This window comes from Glandiceps talaboti, chromosome 2 (genome assembly GCF_964340395.1).
Source record: "Glandiceps talaboti chromosome 2, keGlaTala1.1, whole genome shotgun sequence".
NCBI lineage: Eukaryota > Metazoa > Hemichordata > Enteropneusta > Spengelidae > Glandiceps > Glandiceps talaboti.
In genome coordinates this window covers 28,727,645-28,750,268 of record NC_135550.1, presented here as the reverse complement: position 1 = coordinate 28,750,268, position 22,624 = coordinate 28,727,645, and the positions used below count along the sequence as shown (strand labels likewise).

At 34.9% G+C, this 22,624-nt stretch overlaps 1 protein-coding gene across 1 annotated transcript in view; it reads right to left on the bottom strand.

The window, feature by feature from the left end:
* LOC144453531 (ryanodine receptor 2-like) overlaps positions 1-22,624 on the bottom strand; it is a 127,762-nt gene that overhangs the window by 26,121 nt on the left and 79,017 nt on the right. Inside the window, exons 67-97 of the mRNA XM_078144844.1 lie at positions 22,163-22,303; positions 21,606-21,635; positions 20,838-20,915; positions 20,493-20,568; positions 18,597-18,720; positions 17,939-17,971; positions 15,046-15,179; positions 14,485-14,537; positions 14,003-14,127; positions 13,713-13,762; positions 13,274-13,334; positions 12,706-12,944; positions 12,131-12,212; positions 11,542-11,571; positions 9,843-9,982; positions 8,320-8,361; positions 7,622-7,757; positions 7,171-7,224; positions 6,651-6,766; positions 5,984-6,162; positions 5,581-5,651; positions 5,097-5,184; positions 4,724-4,981; positions 3,332-3,439; positions 2,542-2,682; positions 2,248-2,360; positions 1,761-1,854; positions 1,084-1,187; positions 770-821; positions 539-601; positions 23-122 (exon numbers count right to left, since the gene is read on the bottom strand). Coding sequence (XP_078000970.1) covers positions 23-122; positions 539-601; positions 770-821; positions 1,084-1,187; positions 1,761-1,854; positions 2,248-2,360; positions 2,542-2,682; positions 3,332-3,439; positions 4,724-4,981; positions 5,097-5,184; positions 5,581-5,651; positions 5,984-6,162; positions 6,651-6,766; positions 7,171-7,224; positions 7,622-7,757; positions 8,320-8,361; positions 9,843-9,982; positions 11,542-11,571; positions 12,131-12,212; positions 12,706-12,944; positions 13,274-13,334; positions 13,713-13,762; positions 14,003-14,127; positions 14,485-14,537; positions 15,046-15,179; positions 17,939-17,971; positions 18,597-18,720; positions 20,493-20,568; positions 20,838-20,915; positions 21,606-21,635; positions 22,163-22,303 — 3,115 coding nt within the window. The remainder of the gene's footprint in view (positions 1-22; positions 123-538; positions 602-769; positions 822-1,083; positions 1,188-1,760; positions 1,855-2,247; positions 2,361-2,541; positions 2,683-3,331; positions 3,440-4,723; positions 4,982-5,096; positions 5,185-5,580; positions 5,652-5,983; positions 6,163-6,650; positions 6,767-7,170; positions 7,225-7,621; positions 7,758-8,319; positions 8,362-9,842; positions 9,983-11,541; positions 11,572-12,130; positions 12,213-12,705; positions 12,945-13,273; positions 13,335-13,712; positions 13,763-14,002; positions 14,128-14,484; positions 14,538-15,045; positions 15,180-17,938; positions 17,972-18,596; positions 18,721-20,492; positions 20,569-20,837; positions 20,916-21,605; positions 21,636-22,162; positions 22,304-22,624) is intronic.

The following is a 22,624-nucleotide window of genomic DNA, read 5'->3' as shown; positions in this document are numbered from 1 at the left end:
GCTTTTTCAAATATAATCTTACCTCCACTGGCACTAACTACCATTAACACCATCTCAGCAGCACTTCTATCAGCTAACCTGGCTTGCTCAAACAGTAACCGTTGTTTTTCCATTTCTTGTTCCTGCAGGTCATCATCAAAATAAACTTTTACACATCTTGCATCTCAAGTGATTTTAAACAAATGATTAAGTGTTTTGGCCTCATGAGGGCGCATGTCACTGTGAAAGGGCTTTTTAATATATCAATGTGCGCTCGCTGTAGGTCATTATATTTGTGGAAGACACATCAGAATAGCTAAGTATCAGAATGATGTTTGAACTTAAGGGATAAAGTTTTGTGCATTGAATTTGGTTAGATCTGTTGCTACAAATGTAAAGTTATCAGGTCTTCATGACAACCATTTTTCGGATGTCTATTATCGCCATAATTCATTGTGTCTTTCTTCCCTAAATGACATTTACTTTCTTAGCGAGAAATAAGTTGTCAAGGCATGAACATCAAGAATAAACAAACAAACAAGTTGACCAACACACATACCTGGAATGATGCACCTGGATCTTCTCCTTCATCATCATCATCGTCATCATCACCATGACAACTCTGAAGATAAACAAAAAAGGAGTTGTGTAATCAGTGTCCTCTTCAAATCATTCACTCATACAGAATTTCAAAACATATTTCAAAGCCATCAAATGAGATAAAAAATGTGTTGTGGATAACACAATTTCTAAAACAAAACTGTGGACTGAGTTGAAATATTTGACATACCTTGCTCATGATATCAGTAAAGGACATGTAGAGGCAATCCTTTTCCAAGCCACTGAAAAAAAAAAGGATTTAAAATTAATAGTTAATCTCAGAGGATATTTTTGTGTTCATTTATAGCTCTTAATTACCCTTCTGCCATTTCACTTTGTATGTTATCAATTATTCATCAAACTGTATCGCCATTATCGGAAGGTGAAACAAATTGCAAGTACTGTGTGAATATTCAGTGAAATGTACATATGAAGGATATGAAGTGAAATGCACATACAAAACTTTGTAAGTTGTTCTATGACTTGATATTTGGTAGTACTTACTCTTGTCTAAGTCCAGCAGCTCGACTAAATGTTAGAATCAACTGCTGAAGTGGATCAGGTGATTTCACTAGTTCTTCTTCACTCTCCATTACTTCTTTGCCAGCCTACAAGTATCAAACAAATCGGGATTTACTTCAAGAATTAACCCAGCCTTTGTACAAATAATTCAGCTTGTGTGCTTTGCCTCAGGGAGTTTATAATGACATCAATTTCCAATTTCAAAATACAACTTGACATGAACTATACTGTACATAGTAAATTCTAAATCTACATTATGTCCATGTTAACAACAATCCACATATTGACATCCTGAAAAAATAGATTCTAATTCTATTAGGTGTCTCAATCTTATAACTAAGTCAAACTGTTGTGAAGGGAATATTGTCATAGCAACTGTTGTTGCTGATGAAGGTCTTGGCAATCCAAGAATATTGTCATAGCAACAAGAGTTACTGATGCAAGTGCACACGGTGGCAGTAAAAACTGAGTCATCTGTTTGATTATTAGTTGATATGTACATACATTACAATTTAACATTCTGATAAATGATCAAGTTTGTCATATATCTGAGTAATCAATGTTTCACCCATATAAGTTGTCTACTACATCATATGTGTAGCTTTCTCACTACATAACATTTCTTGAAATTAAATATTCTTTGTTCTGAGCATACTTACAGTCAGATCCTCTATCAATGTATGCTCAGCTGATTCTTCAGTTAATAGCCACCTTTCACGATAAGCACGCAAAAAGTGATTTATTGCACGATGCCTGGAAGAACAAATGTAATAATTGAGTACCAGCTGAACATCGTGAAGATAATAATATGTATGTTAACTTAGTTTGTTTTGATGAAATTCTTATAATTGTCTATGAAGCAAGATCATATAAATTTTCATATGTCTAACAATAATTTAATACCAGTGTGGGGGATGGGTGTATGTGTGTCTGTGTCTGTTAATTTTTTTTCTGAGAAGACCTCACCTCAGCAATATCTATAATGTAGAAATTAATAATAATTCATACTTTTGACTTGACTTTGATTGCCTTAAAGATGTTTATTACACTACATGTGACAAATCTTGTTATTTTGACTACATATAAACTGACAAAGTTATAACAATTCTTCAAAGTGACCAAACTGAGAAAGTATCAGTGACTTACCTATGTAAGCTATGTAATGGTACCATTCTGAAGCAGGCCATGACAGCTCTCTTCCTCTGTGCCGACATCAAACGACGCCATGCACTCTTCTTAGAAGCTGGTGGATGATCAACCTGTATGACAGTCAAATATCTTAATCTGATCAATTGGTATCCATGGTTACATTGGGATGTATGACAGTAAAATATCTTAATCTGATCAGTTGGTATCCATGGTTACATTGGGATGTATGGGAAGACATGGAATTCAACATTATATGTTACAAAAATGTATACAAATTGTTGACAAACTAACCACATATAGCCGGTAGAGGACTTCAGCCATCTTCAGAATTCTTTCTGCTGACTTCTCCAGTGTTAGTTCCACCAGACCAGCCATGTGTTTCATGGACATTTTACTGTACAGCTGTCTCTGCCAGTTGTTTGCCCATTGACCCTGGAGAGATGTGACAATAACCAGCAAATAGTAAGACTCAATACTGACTGATGTTAGAAAGTCCAGTTTTCTAAATTTAACTTTTCACCACAGCCACAGAACTTTGCTTTTTTTCTGACCAATTACAGTAAATTTAGTTGCTCACCACATCTGATGCATCTATTAATAATTTTACAATGTCCTTGTTATATTGTAATATTATGATTTTAAACAAAAAACACCAACTTCTCTATTTTCTCACTATACACTTCTTTCCATTTTTTCCAATAATTTAATAATTCTGTTCAGTGAATGAAATACATAAATACAACAACACAAGTTTATCTTATTAATTTCACTTTTCACTTTACAGGAAAATGCAATTTATACATGGACAATAAACAACATAGTTCATGCTGCCTTTAACTTTCTACTTGGTCTTCACACATGCAGAGAATTTAGGGTTCAAAGGTCAAGATGCAGGTGTGGCTAAAGATGATTTATCTCTACTAAAGGAGGCAGAATGACACTGATAATATGGATACATGGTTGTTATATGTGGTGAGCGTGAGTGCAGGTATTGCTGGGTGGATGAATGAATGAATGAATGAATGAATGAATGAATGAACGGAGAGATAGCAAGACAGGAGAGGAATGGAAGAAGACTTGCAGGCTGTGCATTAGAAGATTCAGAAGTCTCATCATTTTCCTCCACCTTTTCTTCGCCCACGTTAAGTGCATTCCTCAAGAATTCAGAAACATCTTTTTCTGTTTGTTTCTGGAAGAAAGAATGTAAAGATGAAGATAGAGATTACATAGCAAAGAGAAGATTGTTCATGCATAACTCTTACAGTTGGTGGTTTTTTACGTTTCCCAATGTGTAATGAATTTCTCACAAACTCATTCACATCTTGTGCTGTAAGTTTCTGAAAGAGATAAATTAAAACATAGTTACAAGTTCATGGTTAGTGGCAGCAATACATACTTTGTAAGATATTGCTTTAACTTTGCTTCTCTCTGTTTAAAAAACATGTTTACAATTAAAATCACAAAACATGAAACAAATCACCAGCTGGTTTGACAAAATTACTAATACTGCTATTTTTTATCATTTGGATAAAGAAAAATCTTACTAACACTTCTATGTTTTATTGTCTTGTTCGACAAATGTTTCCGTTGGTACAATTTTTGTTGAGCCAGACGATAAAATGTAGCAGTGTGAGTAAGACTTCTGTCAAGCCAGACGATGTTTTATTTCAGGGATGTTTTATTTCAGGTTTTGTACTTTTAACTGTAATATGTGGAGGGAAAGTTACACATTACAAATTTAATAAGGTTAATTTAATGTTTGAGAAGAGTTGTTATTTATTGCTTTTTAATAATCATCACAGAGATACTAAAAACTTACTGTTGATGTGAAGTTGAACTAATTATTGAAAGTTATTGTTACTCTTTACAAAAAAGCTAGAGGGTTATTAAGTCGCAGAACATCACTAGTGCTAGGAAAACATGGGGACAACTTTTTGCTCCTTGTGCTATTTGTTGTTGCATGTAAAGTACATAAAATTCTTTTATTTGTTTAATTTTATGTCCTTCACACTAACAAGTGCCTTACTCATAAAAAAAATGTGACACTCATACCAAACACCCAATCTTTCATACTTTGCAGTCACCTATTTTTTGTCAAAAAAATATGGCACAGTTGTAATATTTGTAACTCATATAGGAAACTGAATTCTGTTAATGAAGGAATGGAACATAATGAACAATTGTAAATAGTGAACTTTAGAATTTCCAGAAATCTGAAAGTCATCTACTTCCAACACACAATTTGGACTAGCCTAATACATCATCATCGTAAACCATAGCCTCTTTTATGGCACCGTTATTTCGCAGTGTCGTGGAAAAAAATAACAGCTCTGGTTTGCAAGAATGTAATACATGTGCAGCTATAGAACTTTCCTGTTGCTATTCATTAGCATGTAGCAAGGCCTACATTAATTAAGTAAAGTAAATGCTTCACTCTTGTCTCTGTATAACTATTGATATCATTCAACTATACCTCCAAGAATTTCTGCTTGGCCTGATGAATGAGTTCTTGTTCTCTGGCACCATACAAATTCATGCCTATAGGAAGTAACCTTTTCAGGCATGCTACAAGCAAGCTGTTCTGTAATGTGTCCAATGATCTATCATTGTCTTTCTTGCGCATTTTGAATGAATCTCCTGCCATTGACATCTTTCGACTAGCACTCGACATCAAGATGACTTTTTCCATTTCATTCTGGGCTACAAAGTTTTGTTCTTCGCGACGGAAGTTCTGTAAGAGTCAAAGATAATGATGTTAATAGAAAATTGGGGAAATTTATTTAATACTCACAAGTACAAACTGAAATGAATGTACTCTTTTTCACACGAGATAACAATATACTTACAGCTGACTTTGCCCAACACAGGAAGATATCACAGCATTTATCAAACAGTGAATCAGCATCTACACTAGGTGTTTTTAACCAGCTACCTCTGTAAGGAAGTGTCAGGAAGGGAATGGTAAGTGTTATGATTGGTCTCCAGTGATAGCATGAAGTAAGAACAAAGGGGTCTCATATATAGTACCAATATGTATAAATTTGAAAACACATCAAATGTACATCAGGAAATCGACCTGTATGGTGTATGTCGCCCTCTGGGGGTACATAATGGTTACAATAATAGTATTCAAAGAGTTCAATTGAGAATACCAATTTGAACTGACATACCATAATAGAGGTGTTTGTGAAGTCAATCTGTATAACATCCCAATGAATCAGTAATATTCTTTGTGGAGACAGATACTTCCTCCATCTATTTCCCTACAACATTGTACCACTAGAGGGCGCCAGTGATTGAAAAGGTGACTCAGAATAAATAGTTGCTTACCTGAGTAAATCGATAAATTTGATGCAGAGTGGATAGAAAGCATACATGTCCCTAACAATCAAGTTGTAGGCCTGTACAAAATACAAAGTGAATGGAATTAGTCATTTTACACTTCATTCTATGGTGTACACTTGTTCAATAATGTTACAAATATTTGACTGTTTTTCTACTGGTTGGACAAAACTTACAGCAAACAAGCATCACATATACAGAAAGGTAATTTCCACCAAAAATGTGAATAAATACCAATAGTTTAGTTTTAAGACCGAGTAAAGGTATCAACGAGTAGAACAATATACTTCTACTCACAAGGTAAATATATGCATGCTAAATTGTCTCTGTACTACAACTGAATGAATATGATCTATGCACTAGTAGTTCTACTGATCAGAAGGTCACTGACCTCCAATATCGCCAATTCAACATCTTCCATTTCACCACCACCTTGGGGGAAATCTCTTTTCATCTGATCTTCACTTGCTGATGTTTTCTCCGTTTTCTCTTTCAGTTTTTCCACCACTGGCAGGAAGTGAGACTTCAACATGTCTGGTTTAGCATCAGTTAAGATGGGTAGGGTACACACTACACATTCAAATAAACATCATCATGTAGTGAAAATTCATGTTATGTTCATAGCAAACTTTGAAATTTCACTTACTGCACAAAAGATTGTAGTGCAAGTGTGTTTTCCTCAGGTAGAAATGACACTGCATTGGGTACAAACATTATAGATACATTCATTTTGGGATACACTGAATGATAATTTTTTGCAATGTATGGACTGAACTTAATACTACACACAAAACTTTCAACCAAGTCAGACACATTTGATATGAGACGCAACTTAAACCAAGTCAGACACATTTTATGTGAGACGCGACTTAAACCAAGTCAGACACATTTTATGTGAGACGCGACTTAAACTAAGTCAGACACATTTGATGTGAGATGTGACTTAAACCAAGTCAGACATGTTTGATGTGAGATGTGACTTAAACCAAGTCAGACATGTTTGATGTGAGATGTGACTTAAACCAAGTCAGACATGTTTGATGTGAGATGTGACTTACTTGCTATTCTGTTCATCCAAGGTGCATCTTCACTTCCAAGGTTGTTGTGAATTAATTTGAGAACACTTCCAAGTGTTAAATTCATGTGTCTGGATCCAACCATGGTGTAATAATTCCTGTACAAAAAGGACAGAAATATTAACTGAGATGTTGATAAGTTCAATGCTAGCCTGGAAGAAGTCACATTTAGTAAAAGACAATTCAAGTCTCTCCATGTAATCCAACTGCAGGTACAGTTTGGATACGTGACTACTTTAGCAGGTCTGAAAACTAACATACACATACAATAATAAATGTTTAAATTGTAATGGATTGATGACTTAATTCACTGCTTAAAATACTATTACATCAATTTCATCTCTCGAGATTGCACTTTATCCTATGTGAAATATATTTCTATGTTGTAACTTTTGTACATACAAAAGTTGTCTTTCTGCTGAGAGTTAAGTTGGATATTATTTCTAAACTGAAATGACGGTGATCACTTGATGGGCATGTAAAAGTGTGAGATAGGTCTTACCCTTGTCTTCTAGCTATGCTATCTGGTCCATCTGGCCACCATTTAGGAAGATAACTAAAATAAAAACACATAAAATGAGAACAGATACCATGTAAAGAAATATAATCAGTAGTTGCAAAAACAGTTCATCAAATGGTCTGTATGGGTAACAACATGCCACTGAGAAAAGGGAAATGTAGATATTGTACAACAGTTTGAAATATGGTATTTATCATGGGTGACTTTTATCCATTCCAATCCCACATCATTACATTACTGTTATCTTTAATAAAGATTACATTGGATCATTCTTTTGTTTTGGACTAACTTTTTCTATACCAGTCTGCCTAATAACTGTTTTTCACAACAACATTTGAATCCTATTCCAAAGTGGCCTTTCAAGTTGTAATATTGGCATGGCAAATGATGGCATTTGTAATATTACCATAAGTAATATAAAGAGTCCACATACCTGCAAATCATTGGTAATATGACTTCTATGACATGAGGGGCCTCTGTATACTTAGCACCAGATCCTGCCATTTGTTCTATTTCCGACATAATGTCATCCAATGTAGGTATTGATGACATCATTGTTGTCAAATCACCTGTAACGTAATGATTGTAGACAGAATAAGACCATCTGTTCAGTTTGCTGTGACAGTAACCATGACAACCATTATTTACTTTCCTTTCAGTCTGCTTCCAACATGTGGAGAACAGTACTTAATATTATCATTTGTTAACACAATATGTCACCCAACGCTTTGCTACATTATCATATGTTAAAGTGCATGCATTTCAGTCACAGCAAAATTATAATAAATGATAACATCACACAACCCCACTCATTGTTTTCAAAGTAACACCAATTGTACTTGGTATATATCAATATGTCCTCTCATGGCTAGAAAACTCTCAAGCTTGCCACAACCAAGTACAAGTCTTGGCTAGAGTTATCAAAATCCTTACAGACTAGCCCTGAGTTTGCCTTGGAAGTTGGAGTAACAATGTAAAAAATCTAATTTGATACAGTTTTACTAACAAATGGGCCCATCCAAAAACAGGAGATACCATAATTTGAACACTTGAATGACAACACTGTACGTCCCACATCAGGTCAGTGTACCATGTTGACTGACAAGTCTGACTTGCAAGTTTTTTACTTACTGCTAGGTTGCTGATTCATGGAGTTCCGAGGTTGATTTGCCACTAACAAAAATAAACATAAGAAATTTGACACAATGAACTATAAGTGGCTATCGGCAAGAGGGAGAGTTGAGACAATTTGAATGAGAGATTTAGAAACTGAAGGAGTAACACTTATTTCATTTCAACAGCCACTGTTACTGTACTTTGACCTCTGACCTCATCCAAAGTTTTTTGCAGTTCCACATGCCATGGCTGGATGAAGAAACACTTGGTTGCACTTGGATTAGGACTAGAATAGGTAGCAGTGAGTTCTAGCTTTTGACTTTGAAATCATCTCCTATAGCCTTTTAGAATGCAAAGATTGTAATACACTTAGAATAATTTATGAATGCCAATGATAATTTCACCTCAGAATGTTCAACACAGACATTATGTTACCTGCAGTAAAGCAGTACAAAATGAACTTGTATTTCTGACTACTTCTACACCTCAGTGAGACTGAAATATGATGGTAACAGTTCTAGAGAATGAAAGTACATACACTTGGTAAAAGAATGTGAATTACAAGTAGAACACAAATACATGAAAGAAAGGTAGACCTGAGTAGTGGTGTCCTAATAGTCACGTTTTAAGACAACCAAACCTAGATAGGGGCTTAATTCTTGTCGTCATAACAGTGTGAAAGATGGAAATGTCACCAGTGAAAAGGTTGTGACAACCTTGAGAGTTAAAGTAAGTTGACAGAATAATGTATGAAACTAGGCAGATGAAAGAAACATCAAACTGGAGAAACAGAAACAGAAACAGAAATCAACTACGAGCAGCTTTGATGTAGGGTGAGAAAGATAGTAAAATATATCAACTCAAGAATTGCTCTGATATAGGGTGAGACAGATAGTAGCATACATCAACTCATGAACTGTTTTGACTAGACAGATAGCTAAATAGACTAAATAACAGCAGCATAAATCAACCGGTACAGCTTACTACTATAGGGTTTGAAAGACAGTAGCATAAATTGCCAATGAACAGCAGCTTTAAAACAGGACTGGACAGACAGTAGCAAAGTTGACAACAAACAGCTTTGACATAGGGCTGGAGAGATAGCTAGTAGCATAAATTCACTACAAACAGCTTTTATATGAAAATGAACAACTTTATTGCAAACATTATTCAGTATTATAGAGCTTTTTTATTGCTAATCTTTGTAATCAAACAAACAAACAAACAAACAAACAACATCCTCCAGTGTACTGAGTAATATGAAACCAAAAATGAAAACATTCTTTCATTGAAATCACATTAGCAGTATATTCAACATACATCAGAATGAAATGAAATGAAAATATTTCTCATAAAACAACATATTGGAAGGAAACCATGTCCAGGGGTTCTTACTCACACTTTCAAAGATAAGCCAAGGTGTTTAGTGTGAGAGGACACAATTTCTGTCTAATAAAACACTAAATTGATAAATTTTCTTCACGTGTTCAATACACCTCCCATTTATACCATATAGTGATTCACTCTATTATTCTTACCCATATTGGCAGTTTCTTCATTCTGTTCCATTTGTCCACATACTGAGTTTCTATTGTTCTTGTTTAGGTGGGGCTCTAGGAAAGCAACTGGGAAAGCACCAGCAAAAGCTGCCAGCAGTTCACCAATGGCTGGTCGGTTTCTATCAATGAAAATGTACAGTAGTTTATCATGGACCATGATTTACATGTAATAAGCAAGCATCAGTCTTTGGACATGTCTCACCTGTTGGGTTTGCTTATTTTAGCTGACTATAATCTCTTCATATTACAATAATTTTGTGCTTTATAGTAAACTTTTAAATCTAATTGTTAGAATTCACTTTGATTATGTGAACATTTACAAACCTCAACTTTAATAGTGCACACAATTTTATATTAGTATATTATAGTCTGTCGTACGACATCACTTGAATCTTCTTGTTGACTTCTATATGCTGGATTTTCATAAACTTGACATAAACTACACAGTGTAATCTAAGTGTTATGAAACATAATTACCTCATAATATTTAACAATAATTGCTTGCCTACTAGTACTACAGTATAATATTGCCTATATCAGTACACATTCTATGAACAGTATATGTTAACTTGTCATGATTGTTGTGCCCTTTTTATACTTCATTTCATATTTTACTATTTATTCTCTTTTTTCTTTTTTTTGTTGCTGTTGCCATATACAATCATTCATGATGGGTTCCTCTACCATGATAGTTGCATCAATGATAATTTTAGAATGACATTCAAACTCACTACAAAATAATGATTTGGACGTACAAGAAACAAAATGAAGTGAAGGCTGTCATCTATTTAATTTTAAAATGAAAGTATTTGATATCCACCTGTATCTCCATGAACTTTGTTTTCAGTCAATATTTATAGTTTGTAAGTAAAACTTAAATATTTCAAAATCATTTACTGTAGTGATGGACATAAGTTTCTAAAGTCTATTACAAAGGAGTATGTATATCCACACTAATCTACCACCAGTACACAAATTACCACATCAACACAACCACCAATTTGTTCAGTAATGCTTCAAAGCTAAAGTCAGGCTCTACATTCAGCATTCCACTTTAACCTTTGAACTCTCACCTGTCCCCTGAAAATTATACATTCTCGAATTCTTCAGGAAAAAAATTGACTCCCTGCTCAGATATACAAGAAGAGGCTAAAGACATACCTTGATTATGCAAGCTTTGCTGTTAATACAGGAAAACATCCACATTGAAGTTCTTAGTTTGCTTTTTTTTTGTCAGTGTAAAAAAGGCCATCTTTTTCATGAAATAAATTGTTATGAGTTTTTTCTTCAACTTCAAAAAAAGCCTCTTTTCTTTGAAATATTATGGAATGTTTACATAAAAGAGATTTGACATTCTTGAGTTTGTTGTCAGGTACGTCAATCAAGGTGCATCCCTACTGACAGAACACTCTTCAATGTGCTTAATATTATGTACAGACATAACAAAGTTACCAAATCTACAAAACCAATGCAATTGTACATACTCAAACACAGAACACTCACAAAAAAGAGCAAAGTTTTTATGAAGGGAATAAGAGAGGAAGAGAAGAAATGGGAGACAAAAATCAAGACACTGTGCAAAGAAGTAGAGACACACATTAAAACTGGTAGAGTTTGTTTGACTAATTTTGACATGCCTGGTGCAACACGATGGAAGCGTAAGGAATATCTGGGTTACCTTTCAAGCAACTCTTTAAGGCTTTCATCGCTGCAAAAATTGTAAACCAACAAATGAATGAAGACACTTATAGAGATGATAATGATGGATGATTATGAGCATGAAAAGACAGATGATAACAAAAGATAGTGATGAAGATGAAAATGATAATGACAACAATGATGACGATGATCATAATGGTTACAACAATGATGACAAAGGTGGTGATGATGATGATGATGATGATGATGATGATGATGATGATGATGATGATGATGATGATGATGATGATGATGATGATGATGATAACAAAAACATGTGCAAAAAAAGTGAAAAGAAATCAGTTCAAATGAACTGAGAGTGACTTGATGGTTAATTATTTGATACACAACAGCTTTGTTTTATCGTTGCATCCACATCAGAAAAAAAAAGTCTGATCATCTCAGTGTGCAGAAAATATGACAGGATTGAATGAAAAATTCCACCACCCCTTTCGACTATAGGTGGGTAAAAACAATGTCGGTTCTCCAGTACAATTGCATTTCATACATAAGAAGAGTGGCTGAAGGCAATACATACTTTTAGAAATAAACAAATTTACTACACATACCTGTTGACATATAGTGATTTCTCAGCCCCCAGAGCATATAAAGTGGTCAGAATCTTGTAACAACATATCTGTGTATAGTCCACTGAAAGTGATGACGATCAAAAATTACTAACCAATACAGATAGATGATACCACAACATTTAGCCATTATTTCATTGGATTATGAGTGTTGCTATGACTACAGAGATTACTATGTTACCACATATTTATTCATAGTCAATATGGTTTGTATCCATCAATTATCTCAGACAAAAAATATGATCAACTTTAATAAATGCAAAAAATGTAACAAGTTCTGAACATTATAACTTATGGAGAAATGTAAATGTTCCAACTCTATTCTTTGTTAATTTGATTCAAAAGTCTTTGCAAAGATATTATAATGAATATCATTTTAAAATACTATAATCTAACCTTTTTTGACAATGTGTCATCTTACATCTAGATATTACATTTAGTAATATGTTAATTATTATGATAACTACGGGCCGTTCAATTTTCACTATAACTTCATTTTAAACTGGAATTAATTTTTCTCTCTCTTGTGTCGGAAATATGACTAAAATGCAACTTACATAACAACTCTTCACCAAATTTATATTTGCCAAGATGGTGGAAGACTGTTGTCAGGAGTGGTAGTAATACTCCAGAGACGTAAGATCCAACATGGCTACCTTTCTGTACATTTTTGACATGGCTAAATTTACCATGACTCTTGATATTCTCTAGTGTTGCAGCAAGATCATCAGCAGCACTTGTAAAGAATGGCTGTAGTGCAAATTTCACAATGTCTGGATTATGCTTCACAACAGACCTGAAAGTGGGAAAAACACAGTTTCAGTATTAGTGGTTGGTGCTACCACACAAAAAGTGGTGGGATTATTTTGATTTCAAAGTTGTACTTTATGTACAGAGCCAGATACAAATTTCACTCTGAACCTCTCACTTACATCATTTCAATGATAACCATACAACATGATCATTTTGATGTTGCTTTTTCCCTAAATGTTGTTCATTGATTGATTGTCTCTCAATTTTTTCATAATTGTATCACATTGCCAGGTTTGCTCTCACCATAAAGACACAACATTTCTGTCTCTTTAAGGAATTTAGACTGGTATTGATGCATTGCTAGATTCTTACCCAATATCCAGGCTCTGAGATAGCATTCGTAAACAATCAACAGTCCGTCCAAGGTCTCGACCTACAAATTGAACAAAGGAAATATGATAAACATACATGGTAAGCATAAAATACATGAAAATGAAATATTACAAAGCTGCAATGTAAACTAAAAACAAGTCATAGACAGAACTTTTTAATCATACAATACATTATATCCCAATAGTTCATATCTCTGAACAAAATATAGATGGATGGCTATGACAACATAATGTTACATTCTCAATTTCTGAAATCGCAAGTTTTGACATCTTTCAAATGTTTCAAACTAGTGTGACTGCATATGGTTTAGTATAGAGAAATCAAAAAAAGAATTATTATAATTGCATGCAGTGTGGTTGGTTGGTTGATATTGACATGAAACCAACACAGTTTTGTTCTACCACCAACTATAACTTACCAAACATGTTGATCTTCTGTCTGACCAAGGCTGCCAATTTACAGAATAAACTACAGAGAAAGAAGACAATTTCACAATAATCAAACAATATAGAGCACGTATGATAATATATAATTGTTGAATTTGCACAGCAGGAGTCTTCAGTCTGCATATGCAAACCATCACTGAACATATGAAGGTTTGAGAACATCAAGAACTAAGCAATGAACTGGTAAATAACAAGTAACAGTGTTTCAACTACTGTAAATAACAAAGATATTCTGACCATCTGTAAAGCATTGTCTACTTACTTAGCAACCATATCCTTTTCTCTTGGTGCAGCAATACCATAGCCCTGAGACTGAGGTGAACTTGAACTTGCCACATAGTACGAACAATGTGATTTGAAGTAGTTCTCTATCAGTGGTAGAATGATCTATGGTACAAACAACAAATATAATCATACTGCTTTATTAAAAGCAAAGTAAGATATCATTATGATGATTGTGACATTCTTAGTACAAAATTCATAACTAATATTTTGCTGACAACATTTAAACTGATAAACATGAATGAACTTGTGACATTTACAGACTATGATGAGCTACCAATCAAATATCTACCTTGTTTAATGAATGGAAGGGGCCGGGGAAGGTTTAGAGACTCGGGCAAGCTGTCAATCGCACATATACATTGTCATGGATAACAGGGCAGGTTACGACTCAATTTTCTTGTAATAACCACTTTTTGAATATCTTGTATCAAATGTTCTAACAACAGACAAAACACACACCTTGGCAAAGAACTTGTACCGATTTTCTTCTTTCCTTCGTACTTCCTTGGGCACTACGGAAAAGAATCAATCAAATCTTAACTTAACATTATATTGTTTTTGTGAGTCAATTGTATCCTTATCAATCTCATGAAGTCATACACACAAATAATGAAAGCTGGTTTTACTGTCCCTCACAAAATTTCCTGCAACACAAATTTCTGCTGTACGATTATGTGTTCAGACATTTTGTCTATCAGTGGTCCTTCAACCATACATGATAAGATCACATCAAAAGGTGTTTTTACCACAAACTACGTTTCTGCAAAGTTTGAACTAACTTGGTTACAGCAAGGCAAAATAACCTTGGAAGATTGTACACACAGAATGAATTGGGACTATTCATTAAGAAACATCACTTTAAGTGGATCATTTAAAATTTGCCATTTTACCTAAATAAAGCTCTTTAAGCTTATATTTCTTGCAAGTTACACTATTACAATAAAACTTTGTCTTCAGAGTAAAAGATTGACAAATATATGAACTGACAGTGAGATATGATAATATCATGCATTTACTTACAGTCTCTTCTGATTGGTTTCATTGCATGTGCCTTGTCAACATAATGTAACAACTTCTCCACCAAGTTGTATGAGAATCTCTTCTCAATAGCTGCACTTGAACTGCTAACTTGTGGACCAAGGGGTTGTTTTCCTCTGTAAGTAAAAACAACAAATTTATCACTTTTTCAATTTTTGTAATTTGTAAACCCCACAGAATGGAGTCTGTTACCATCATATCTGCAGTGTAGAGGAAAGTACTGGAACTTCAGTATACCTCAGAATATTCAAGAAAACTGACAACTTCTAGCAGGACCAAGTTCATGCTGGTACACAGAAAACTGCATTCTGAGGCACGATGCAACACACTAGACCAGAGAGTGGTTTGAGAGTCACTGACACATTCAAGAGGAAGAACAGATGAGAAAATTGCAATAGACTTCATTTTCAACTCCTAGATGAAGAGAAAGAATTCTACCCTTACAAACATCCAATGTACAGAACAGTTTATAAACTCCTTTCTATCATTCCTTATACTTTATCAAGACTTCTATACATTTTCGGAGGGGATGGATTACGAAACCCTGACAGCTGTGTGACATAGCTATTCAGTAAGTAACCACAGCCAGCATGCTGACATGGAGATTTATTAAAAGTAAATACCTCAACTTTGATCTGGATTGACCAAGAAAATTTGTAAAAAAAAAAAAAGAATTAAAAAAAATGAATATGTTCATACAATTTTGCAGATGTTGTCATAAAAATGAATGATTCTAATTTAGCCCATCCTGATGCATGATAGTCTAAACTTACTGTATGGTAGTAAAAATATGGGGAATTTGATTTTTACCAAATACAAAACATCCAATGCAAGGTCATGAACATATATATGATGAAATTTGAGTAAAAGTTTAAAGAATATCAAATAATGACAGTCTGTTCAAGAACATACCTAACAATGATGACATGAGCACCAATTTGGGATTTGTTTTCAACTCTATCAGAAGGGATTTTCTCTCATAACAATGAATATAGAGTTTATAAACATTCTTTCTCACAAAATAAACTTAAGTTTACCCATAATGATGTGAACCTTTTTGAAATCCTTAGTACAACATCCCCAGTGTATGCTTGCAAACAACATCATATAAATCTGGTTATTCTGTCTTCAAACAAGACATTTAGACTTTAAATAGCCTTCCCCATCGAAGCCATACCCATCCCACTGCCCACCCAAGCCATCCCCATCCCCATCCCATGGCCTACCCAAGTCATCCTCATCACACAGCTTACCCAAGCCATCCCCATCCCATTGCTCACCCAAAGCCATCCTCATCCCATCCCAATCTGATTAAAATCCAATGTAGTGTACACGTCGCGATTTCTTTTTGACTGTTACGTTTACTGTCGCTGTGAGTGCTCGTTACATACATCTGACATTATACCATACGTTTTCCCAAGCCACACAAGAGCAGTGAGTGAATTAACTAAACCAATGAAAACTCGTAATGTGCCAAAAATATGGGTAAAGTACTTCAGAGCACTCTGTTTGAAAAGAGCATGAGCACAGAGTATGTGATTTGGTTTGGGAATACCAATAGAATTTTGTCAGATGTATGTAACAATCGCTCACAAAAGAACAAGTCATTGAGAATGACATAGTCCCCCGCTATGATTGGGTTTTAAGGAACATGAAAACTGTGCGAACAAAATGGCTGCCAGGCAGCCATATCGGATTGCATCACGACGAAAATGGATACGCACATGAATGTCATAGAACACTGTGCTAATACCAACTTTCAATGAGATCTGTTCAAGCATGTCTGAGTTATGGCTTTGGACATGGAAAATTCGCAAACAAAATGGCTGCCAGGCAGCCATATTGGATTGTATCACGACAACAATAAATATACATATGTATGTCATAGAACACTGTCCTAATACCAACTTTGAATGAGATCTGTTCAAGCATGTCTGAGTTGTGGCTTTGGACAGGGAAAATTCGCAAACAAATGGCTGCTAGGTGACCTTATTGGATCGTATCATGAAACAAATTGACGTGCATATGTATGCAATAGTATGTTGCCTTGTACCAAGTTTGAAAAAAATCGGTCCAGGCATCTCCAAGAAACGGCTCCGGATGGACGGAACCCAATCCATAAGTCCCCCGTCCTGGACTTTGTCTGATGGGGACTAACAAACGACAGTAAACGTAACGGCTACAATGAAATCGTGACGTGTACACTATATCGGATTTTATTCAGAATGGGCTCACCCAAGCCATCCCTATCCCATGACTCCATCACTCAAAGCAATCCCCCCTCCAATGGCCCACCCAAGCCATCCCCATCCCATGGCCCATCCATTGTAGAAATCTACAGCCATTGTACACTGTTATTCACAATCACTGAATTCCATCCTACATAAATGCTCAGATCATCAAAGCTATAGAAACACCAGTTCAATGCTGATGGATGGCAAGACAAGATAGCTGGTTGGATGGAGAGAGGATATGTCCTATAGTGAAAAGAGATGTGCTTGACATGTATGATTCTTAGATAAAAATAATGAGCAAATATCTATCTACACACCAATTGAATTTATGAATTAGGGAGAAATTGTAACAACCAAATGTTAATAATAAAAGCAAATGGCTTACAATATTCAAACTTTATCTCTTGATAATAAGTATTGTTTACAGTGGCATTGGATTTTATGGCAAGGAATTATAATTATGACTGAAGTCACACTCAAATCAACAGATTTTTTGACATCGCACACTTCAAATGTCCTAATCAATGTAAATTATGCAACAATGCAGAGTACAGTGAAGATGTGGTAAAAGAGGAGAAGATGGTGGTGTAAAGTGTGTGGTTAGTGGAAAACAAACAAACATCACCCACAATTCCCTTTACCTTTCTTCTCGTTCCAGCATCTGTTCTTCAGGGCTTCAATGAGGGGTATTAAACAGCAAATAACCAATTATTTGGACACAAAAAACACAAGGACATGATGACATAAGAAATGAAAATGAAGAAATAGAATGACAGAATGAAAAACACAAAGAAAGTAGATAGTAAACAATGGAAAGGGACAACATAGTTACATCCATAACTTTGTGTGATTTGCCTTATTTTCATTTTTACGAATATTGACTCATGAAATTGATTTAGCCAGAAAAAAGTATGATTTTTGGTTACAGGCATATTAAATCAAGTTCCAGGGCTAAAGAATTCTGTGCAAACAACTGCATGCAAAATTTACATGCAAGCTGAAATGCCCTTGAGGAATTGAAAATAATTTGGAGTTACTTTTTCTATATTCTAGGACAGAAACTGCATCAATTGCTTTCAAATTGTCAATTTTCAGAGAAACTTAGAGTGAAATTGTGCAACTGCATTTTCTGAATGGTGCAAATAGTTAGAAAGAGATAAAAAATTTGTTGTGCAAAAAAGTGCCCCATGACATGACTGACTAACAATGACTGAAAATGAAATTCACATATAACACAGGACTATGAGTTTTGATGTTTATTCAATAAATTTCACATATCTATATACATATTGTACTCACCTTTGTAACTTGTATGCATTCACCTGTAAGAATTTCAACAATGCCTGGGCACAATCTCTATCAGTTCTTTTCTCTTTATCGGTAAGCATGTCATAGGGTACCATTTGTGGATGAACACCTCCCCCTGAAAACAACAACCCCACAATACGGTTATACCCATTTGACAGACAATTTTGAGATGGTAACAGTTTCCTTCATGTGACTGGGGTATACAAAGGGCACCATGGCTAATTTAAGTTCTGGGAAATTCAAACTACTGGAGCTCTGAAACCATAGGGTCTCATTTTCACCCCTTTTTTCTTTCCCAATGGTCTAAATGTCTAGTTATTAAACTTGACACTAACTGTATATGAATACCGTAGGGTTGCAACCCAATAAAAATTTCTGGCGTAAATAGACCTGTTTGTTTTGTAAAGCAAGAAAATGATCAAAACAGGAGCTAAATCACATTTAAAAATTGTTGGTTCATTCAGGTATCATAACTATTTCAGTTACTTTTATATGGGTAGGATTAGTAATGTGATACCAATCCAGTAGTGTGAAAATTTACATAATTTTATACTGTTCTCACCTCTTCCCCAAGACTCCTATCACTATCATTCAGGTATCCTAACTATTTCAGTTACTTTCATATGGGTAGGATTAGTAATGTGATACCAATCCAGTAGTGTGGGAATTTACATATACTGTTCTCATCTCTTCCCTACTACTCCTATCACTATCATTCAGGTATCCTAACTATTTCAGTTACTTTTATATGGGTAGGATTAGTAATGTGATACCAATCCAGTAGTGTGGGAATTTACATATACTGTTCTCACCTCTTCCCCAAGACTCCTATCACTATCATTCAGGTATCCTAACTATTTTAGTTACTTTTATATGGGTAGGATTAGTAATGTGATACCAATTCAGTAGTGTGGGAATTTACATATACTGTTCTCACCTCTTCCCCACTACTCCTATCACTATCATTCAGGTATAATAACTATTTTAGTTACTTTTATATGGGTAGGATTAGTAATGTGATACCAATCCAGTAGTGTGGGAATTTACATATACTGTTCTCACCTCTTCCCCAAGACTCCTATCACTATCATTCAGGTATCCTAACTATTTCAGTTACTTTCATATGGGTAGGATTAGTAATGTGATACCAATCCAGTAGTGTGGGAATTTACATATACTGTTCTCACCTCTTCCCCAAGACTCCTATCACTATCATTCAGGTATCCTAACTATTTTAGTTACTTTTATATGGGTAGGATTAGTAATGTGATACCAATCCAGTAGTGTGGGAATTTACATACTGTTCTCACCTCTCATCCACTACTCCTATCACTATCATTCATGTATAATAACTATTTTAGTTACTTTTATATGGGTAGGATTAGTAATGTGATACCAATCCAGTAGTGTGGGAATTTACATACTGTTCTCACCTCTCATCCACTACTCCTATCACTATCATTCATGTATAATAACTATTTTAGTTACTTTTATATGGGTAGGATTAGTAATGTGATACCAATCCAGTAGTGTGGGAATTTACATACTGTTCTCACCTCTCATCCACTACTCCTATCACTATCATTCAGGTATAATAACTATTTCAGTTAATTTTATATGGGTAGGATTAGTAAAGTGATACCAATCCAGTAGTGTGAAAATTTACATTATATTGTTCTCACCTCTTTCCAGTCTCTTACTACTCCACCCAATATAAACAATGCAGAACAATGTGATGCCACACATCATCAGTTGGGGCTTTAACCTACCAATGTTTTGTACCTCTCTTCTCAGTGTCCTACCACCACCATTGAGACTTTGAACACATCTCATATCAATAGTTTATTAGCTTCATTTTCTTCCACAGCTAAGGTTTTTAAAACTTACCATTAATTTCTATCTCTCCTTTCATTCTCTTTGCCCAGATATCATGGGCATTTTCAGCCAATCGTTCAGCCATATTCTGTGAGAATACACACAAGTAAGACTTAAATAATGAGAAGAATATCTGGATTTGATTTTCATCTCACTATTTCAATTGACACTTTATTTCTTTTTCACAAGTGATACAATCCTGGTGAGTTGGAGAAAATACACTCACATAATGATTGAACACCTGGCGAGTTTGAGAAACCTGGTGAGTTGGAGAAAATACACTCACATAATGATTGAACACCTGCATTTCTCTAGTCAATGTGATGTTGGACTTGTCAATTGGGTCCTTTAACTCACCTGCATTTCTCTAGTCAATGTGATGTTGGACATGTCAATTGGACGTGGATTATAACCATGTGGAGAATCATGTCCAGTCTAAAGAAGAGGATACAAAATATGAGAATTAGTGTTCAAAGTCACACTTTGAGATAAGTAACATGGTGTTATGAAGCTTTGGACCCTTTGGTACATGCTTTGATTAGACATCAATTGATAGCAGTTGGAAGCAGACAACAGAAATAAAATCAAAATAATATAAAATCTGCCATCAGATCAAGTTATTAACCAAAATTACGACAATTATACTGACACAAACAGACCACAACAACTCAGTCATAAACTGTGTGAAGAAAAAAGGAAATAAAAGGCAGCATGTACGTAATACAAAGTTGACATTACAGTTGACATTAAAAGTCTGTTGCCTATAGAATCCTTGTTGGCAGTCCCCTATGCATAACATAGGAGACCATAGTGTTCAGAATTTTCATAAATTACATTAATATAGGACACTCCTGGACTAGTTGCTATCTCAATTAACCCTCATAAGATGATTCCTTCAAAAGACATCAAACATCATTTTCAGGTACTAACATTTTACATGTATGTGAACAAAGTTGACAATATCAGTATTCAATGCAACAGAATTTTAACTCTACTGTACAAGACTATGTTATGAACTGAGACAACATGAATCAGTTTCAAGTAGTGATTAACATGTATTGCAACTGACACCAGAAACACAGATTATCTTGGCCATCTAGGTTGGGTGGTGATCTCGGCACTCACCTCTGTTGTTTGCCAATCTGGGCTCTGTGGCTAAAGGGTAGGCAACGGAATAAAGGAAGTTGTTATATTGGTTAAATGATGAAAGTGGGAATATGAACCTTACAACAACACTACGTCCATTTCAGAGACACCTTTCTCACTCTCAATGGAACAGTGTACGTATGACAAAAACATTGAAGACACCAAAGACAAAACAGTAACCAAGCACAAATGAGATAACAATTACAGAATATACAGGAGACTTTGGGATATGAGTAGTTAATTATGGAATGTAAGGCACCAATGACAGAGTCAAGAACTTGAAATTGACATACACCCTACGATGATTCAGGGAGAAGGTGAAAGGTAAATATGATTTACAGTGAGGTAAATTTGACAGATTTCATAAAGGTAATGATGAACAGACACCTGAAACCTCCACAATACATAGCAAAACACCACCACAATTATCATGTAATACAACATTATATCACAAAACACCACATTAGTACAGAGAGTACCAGATGCATGACAATACACCAAAACAATGGTTCCACTACTGTAACTGATGTACATACCAGACTTGACTTGGATAATCTTCTTTGACGTTGAGCTGATTGTGCATGTTGTTCTGTAATCTTAGCTCTCTCTATACTCCATCTCCAGGCTAGCAGGGCTTTCAGACTCTCTCTGATGTGTTCCCGGTAACGTTCCTTCTCCTGGATGTGAGCAACATAAGGGAGACAGCAAAAGCGAAATCAAACAAAGGGATCTACAAACTAGTTGACTAAAGAAACAGAAGGAAGAATATGATAGAGAAAAAAAGAAGTAGAAATAGCAGGCAGGATTAAGAAGAAAAATCAGTCAAATATCTTAGGCTATATCATGCACTTTGTAGTTTGGTTTTTTTGTTAAAGTGTGGCTGTCTTTTGGAATATTTCATTTTCACTTTACACTTTATACAATACAATTACTATGCTCTTCCTATAATTAATATTTTAGATTGGGAATCACACATAAGTCTACACAAAGGGTGGTAA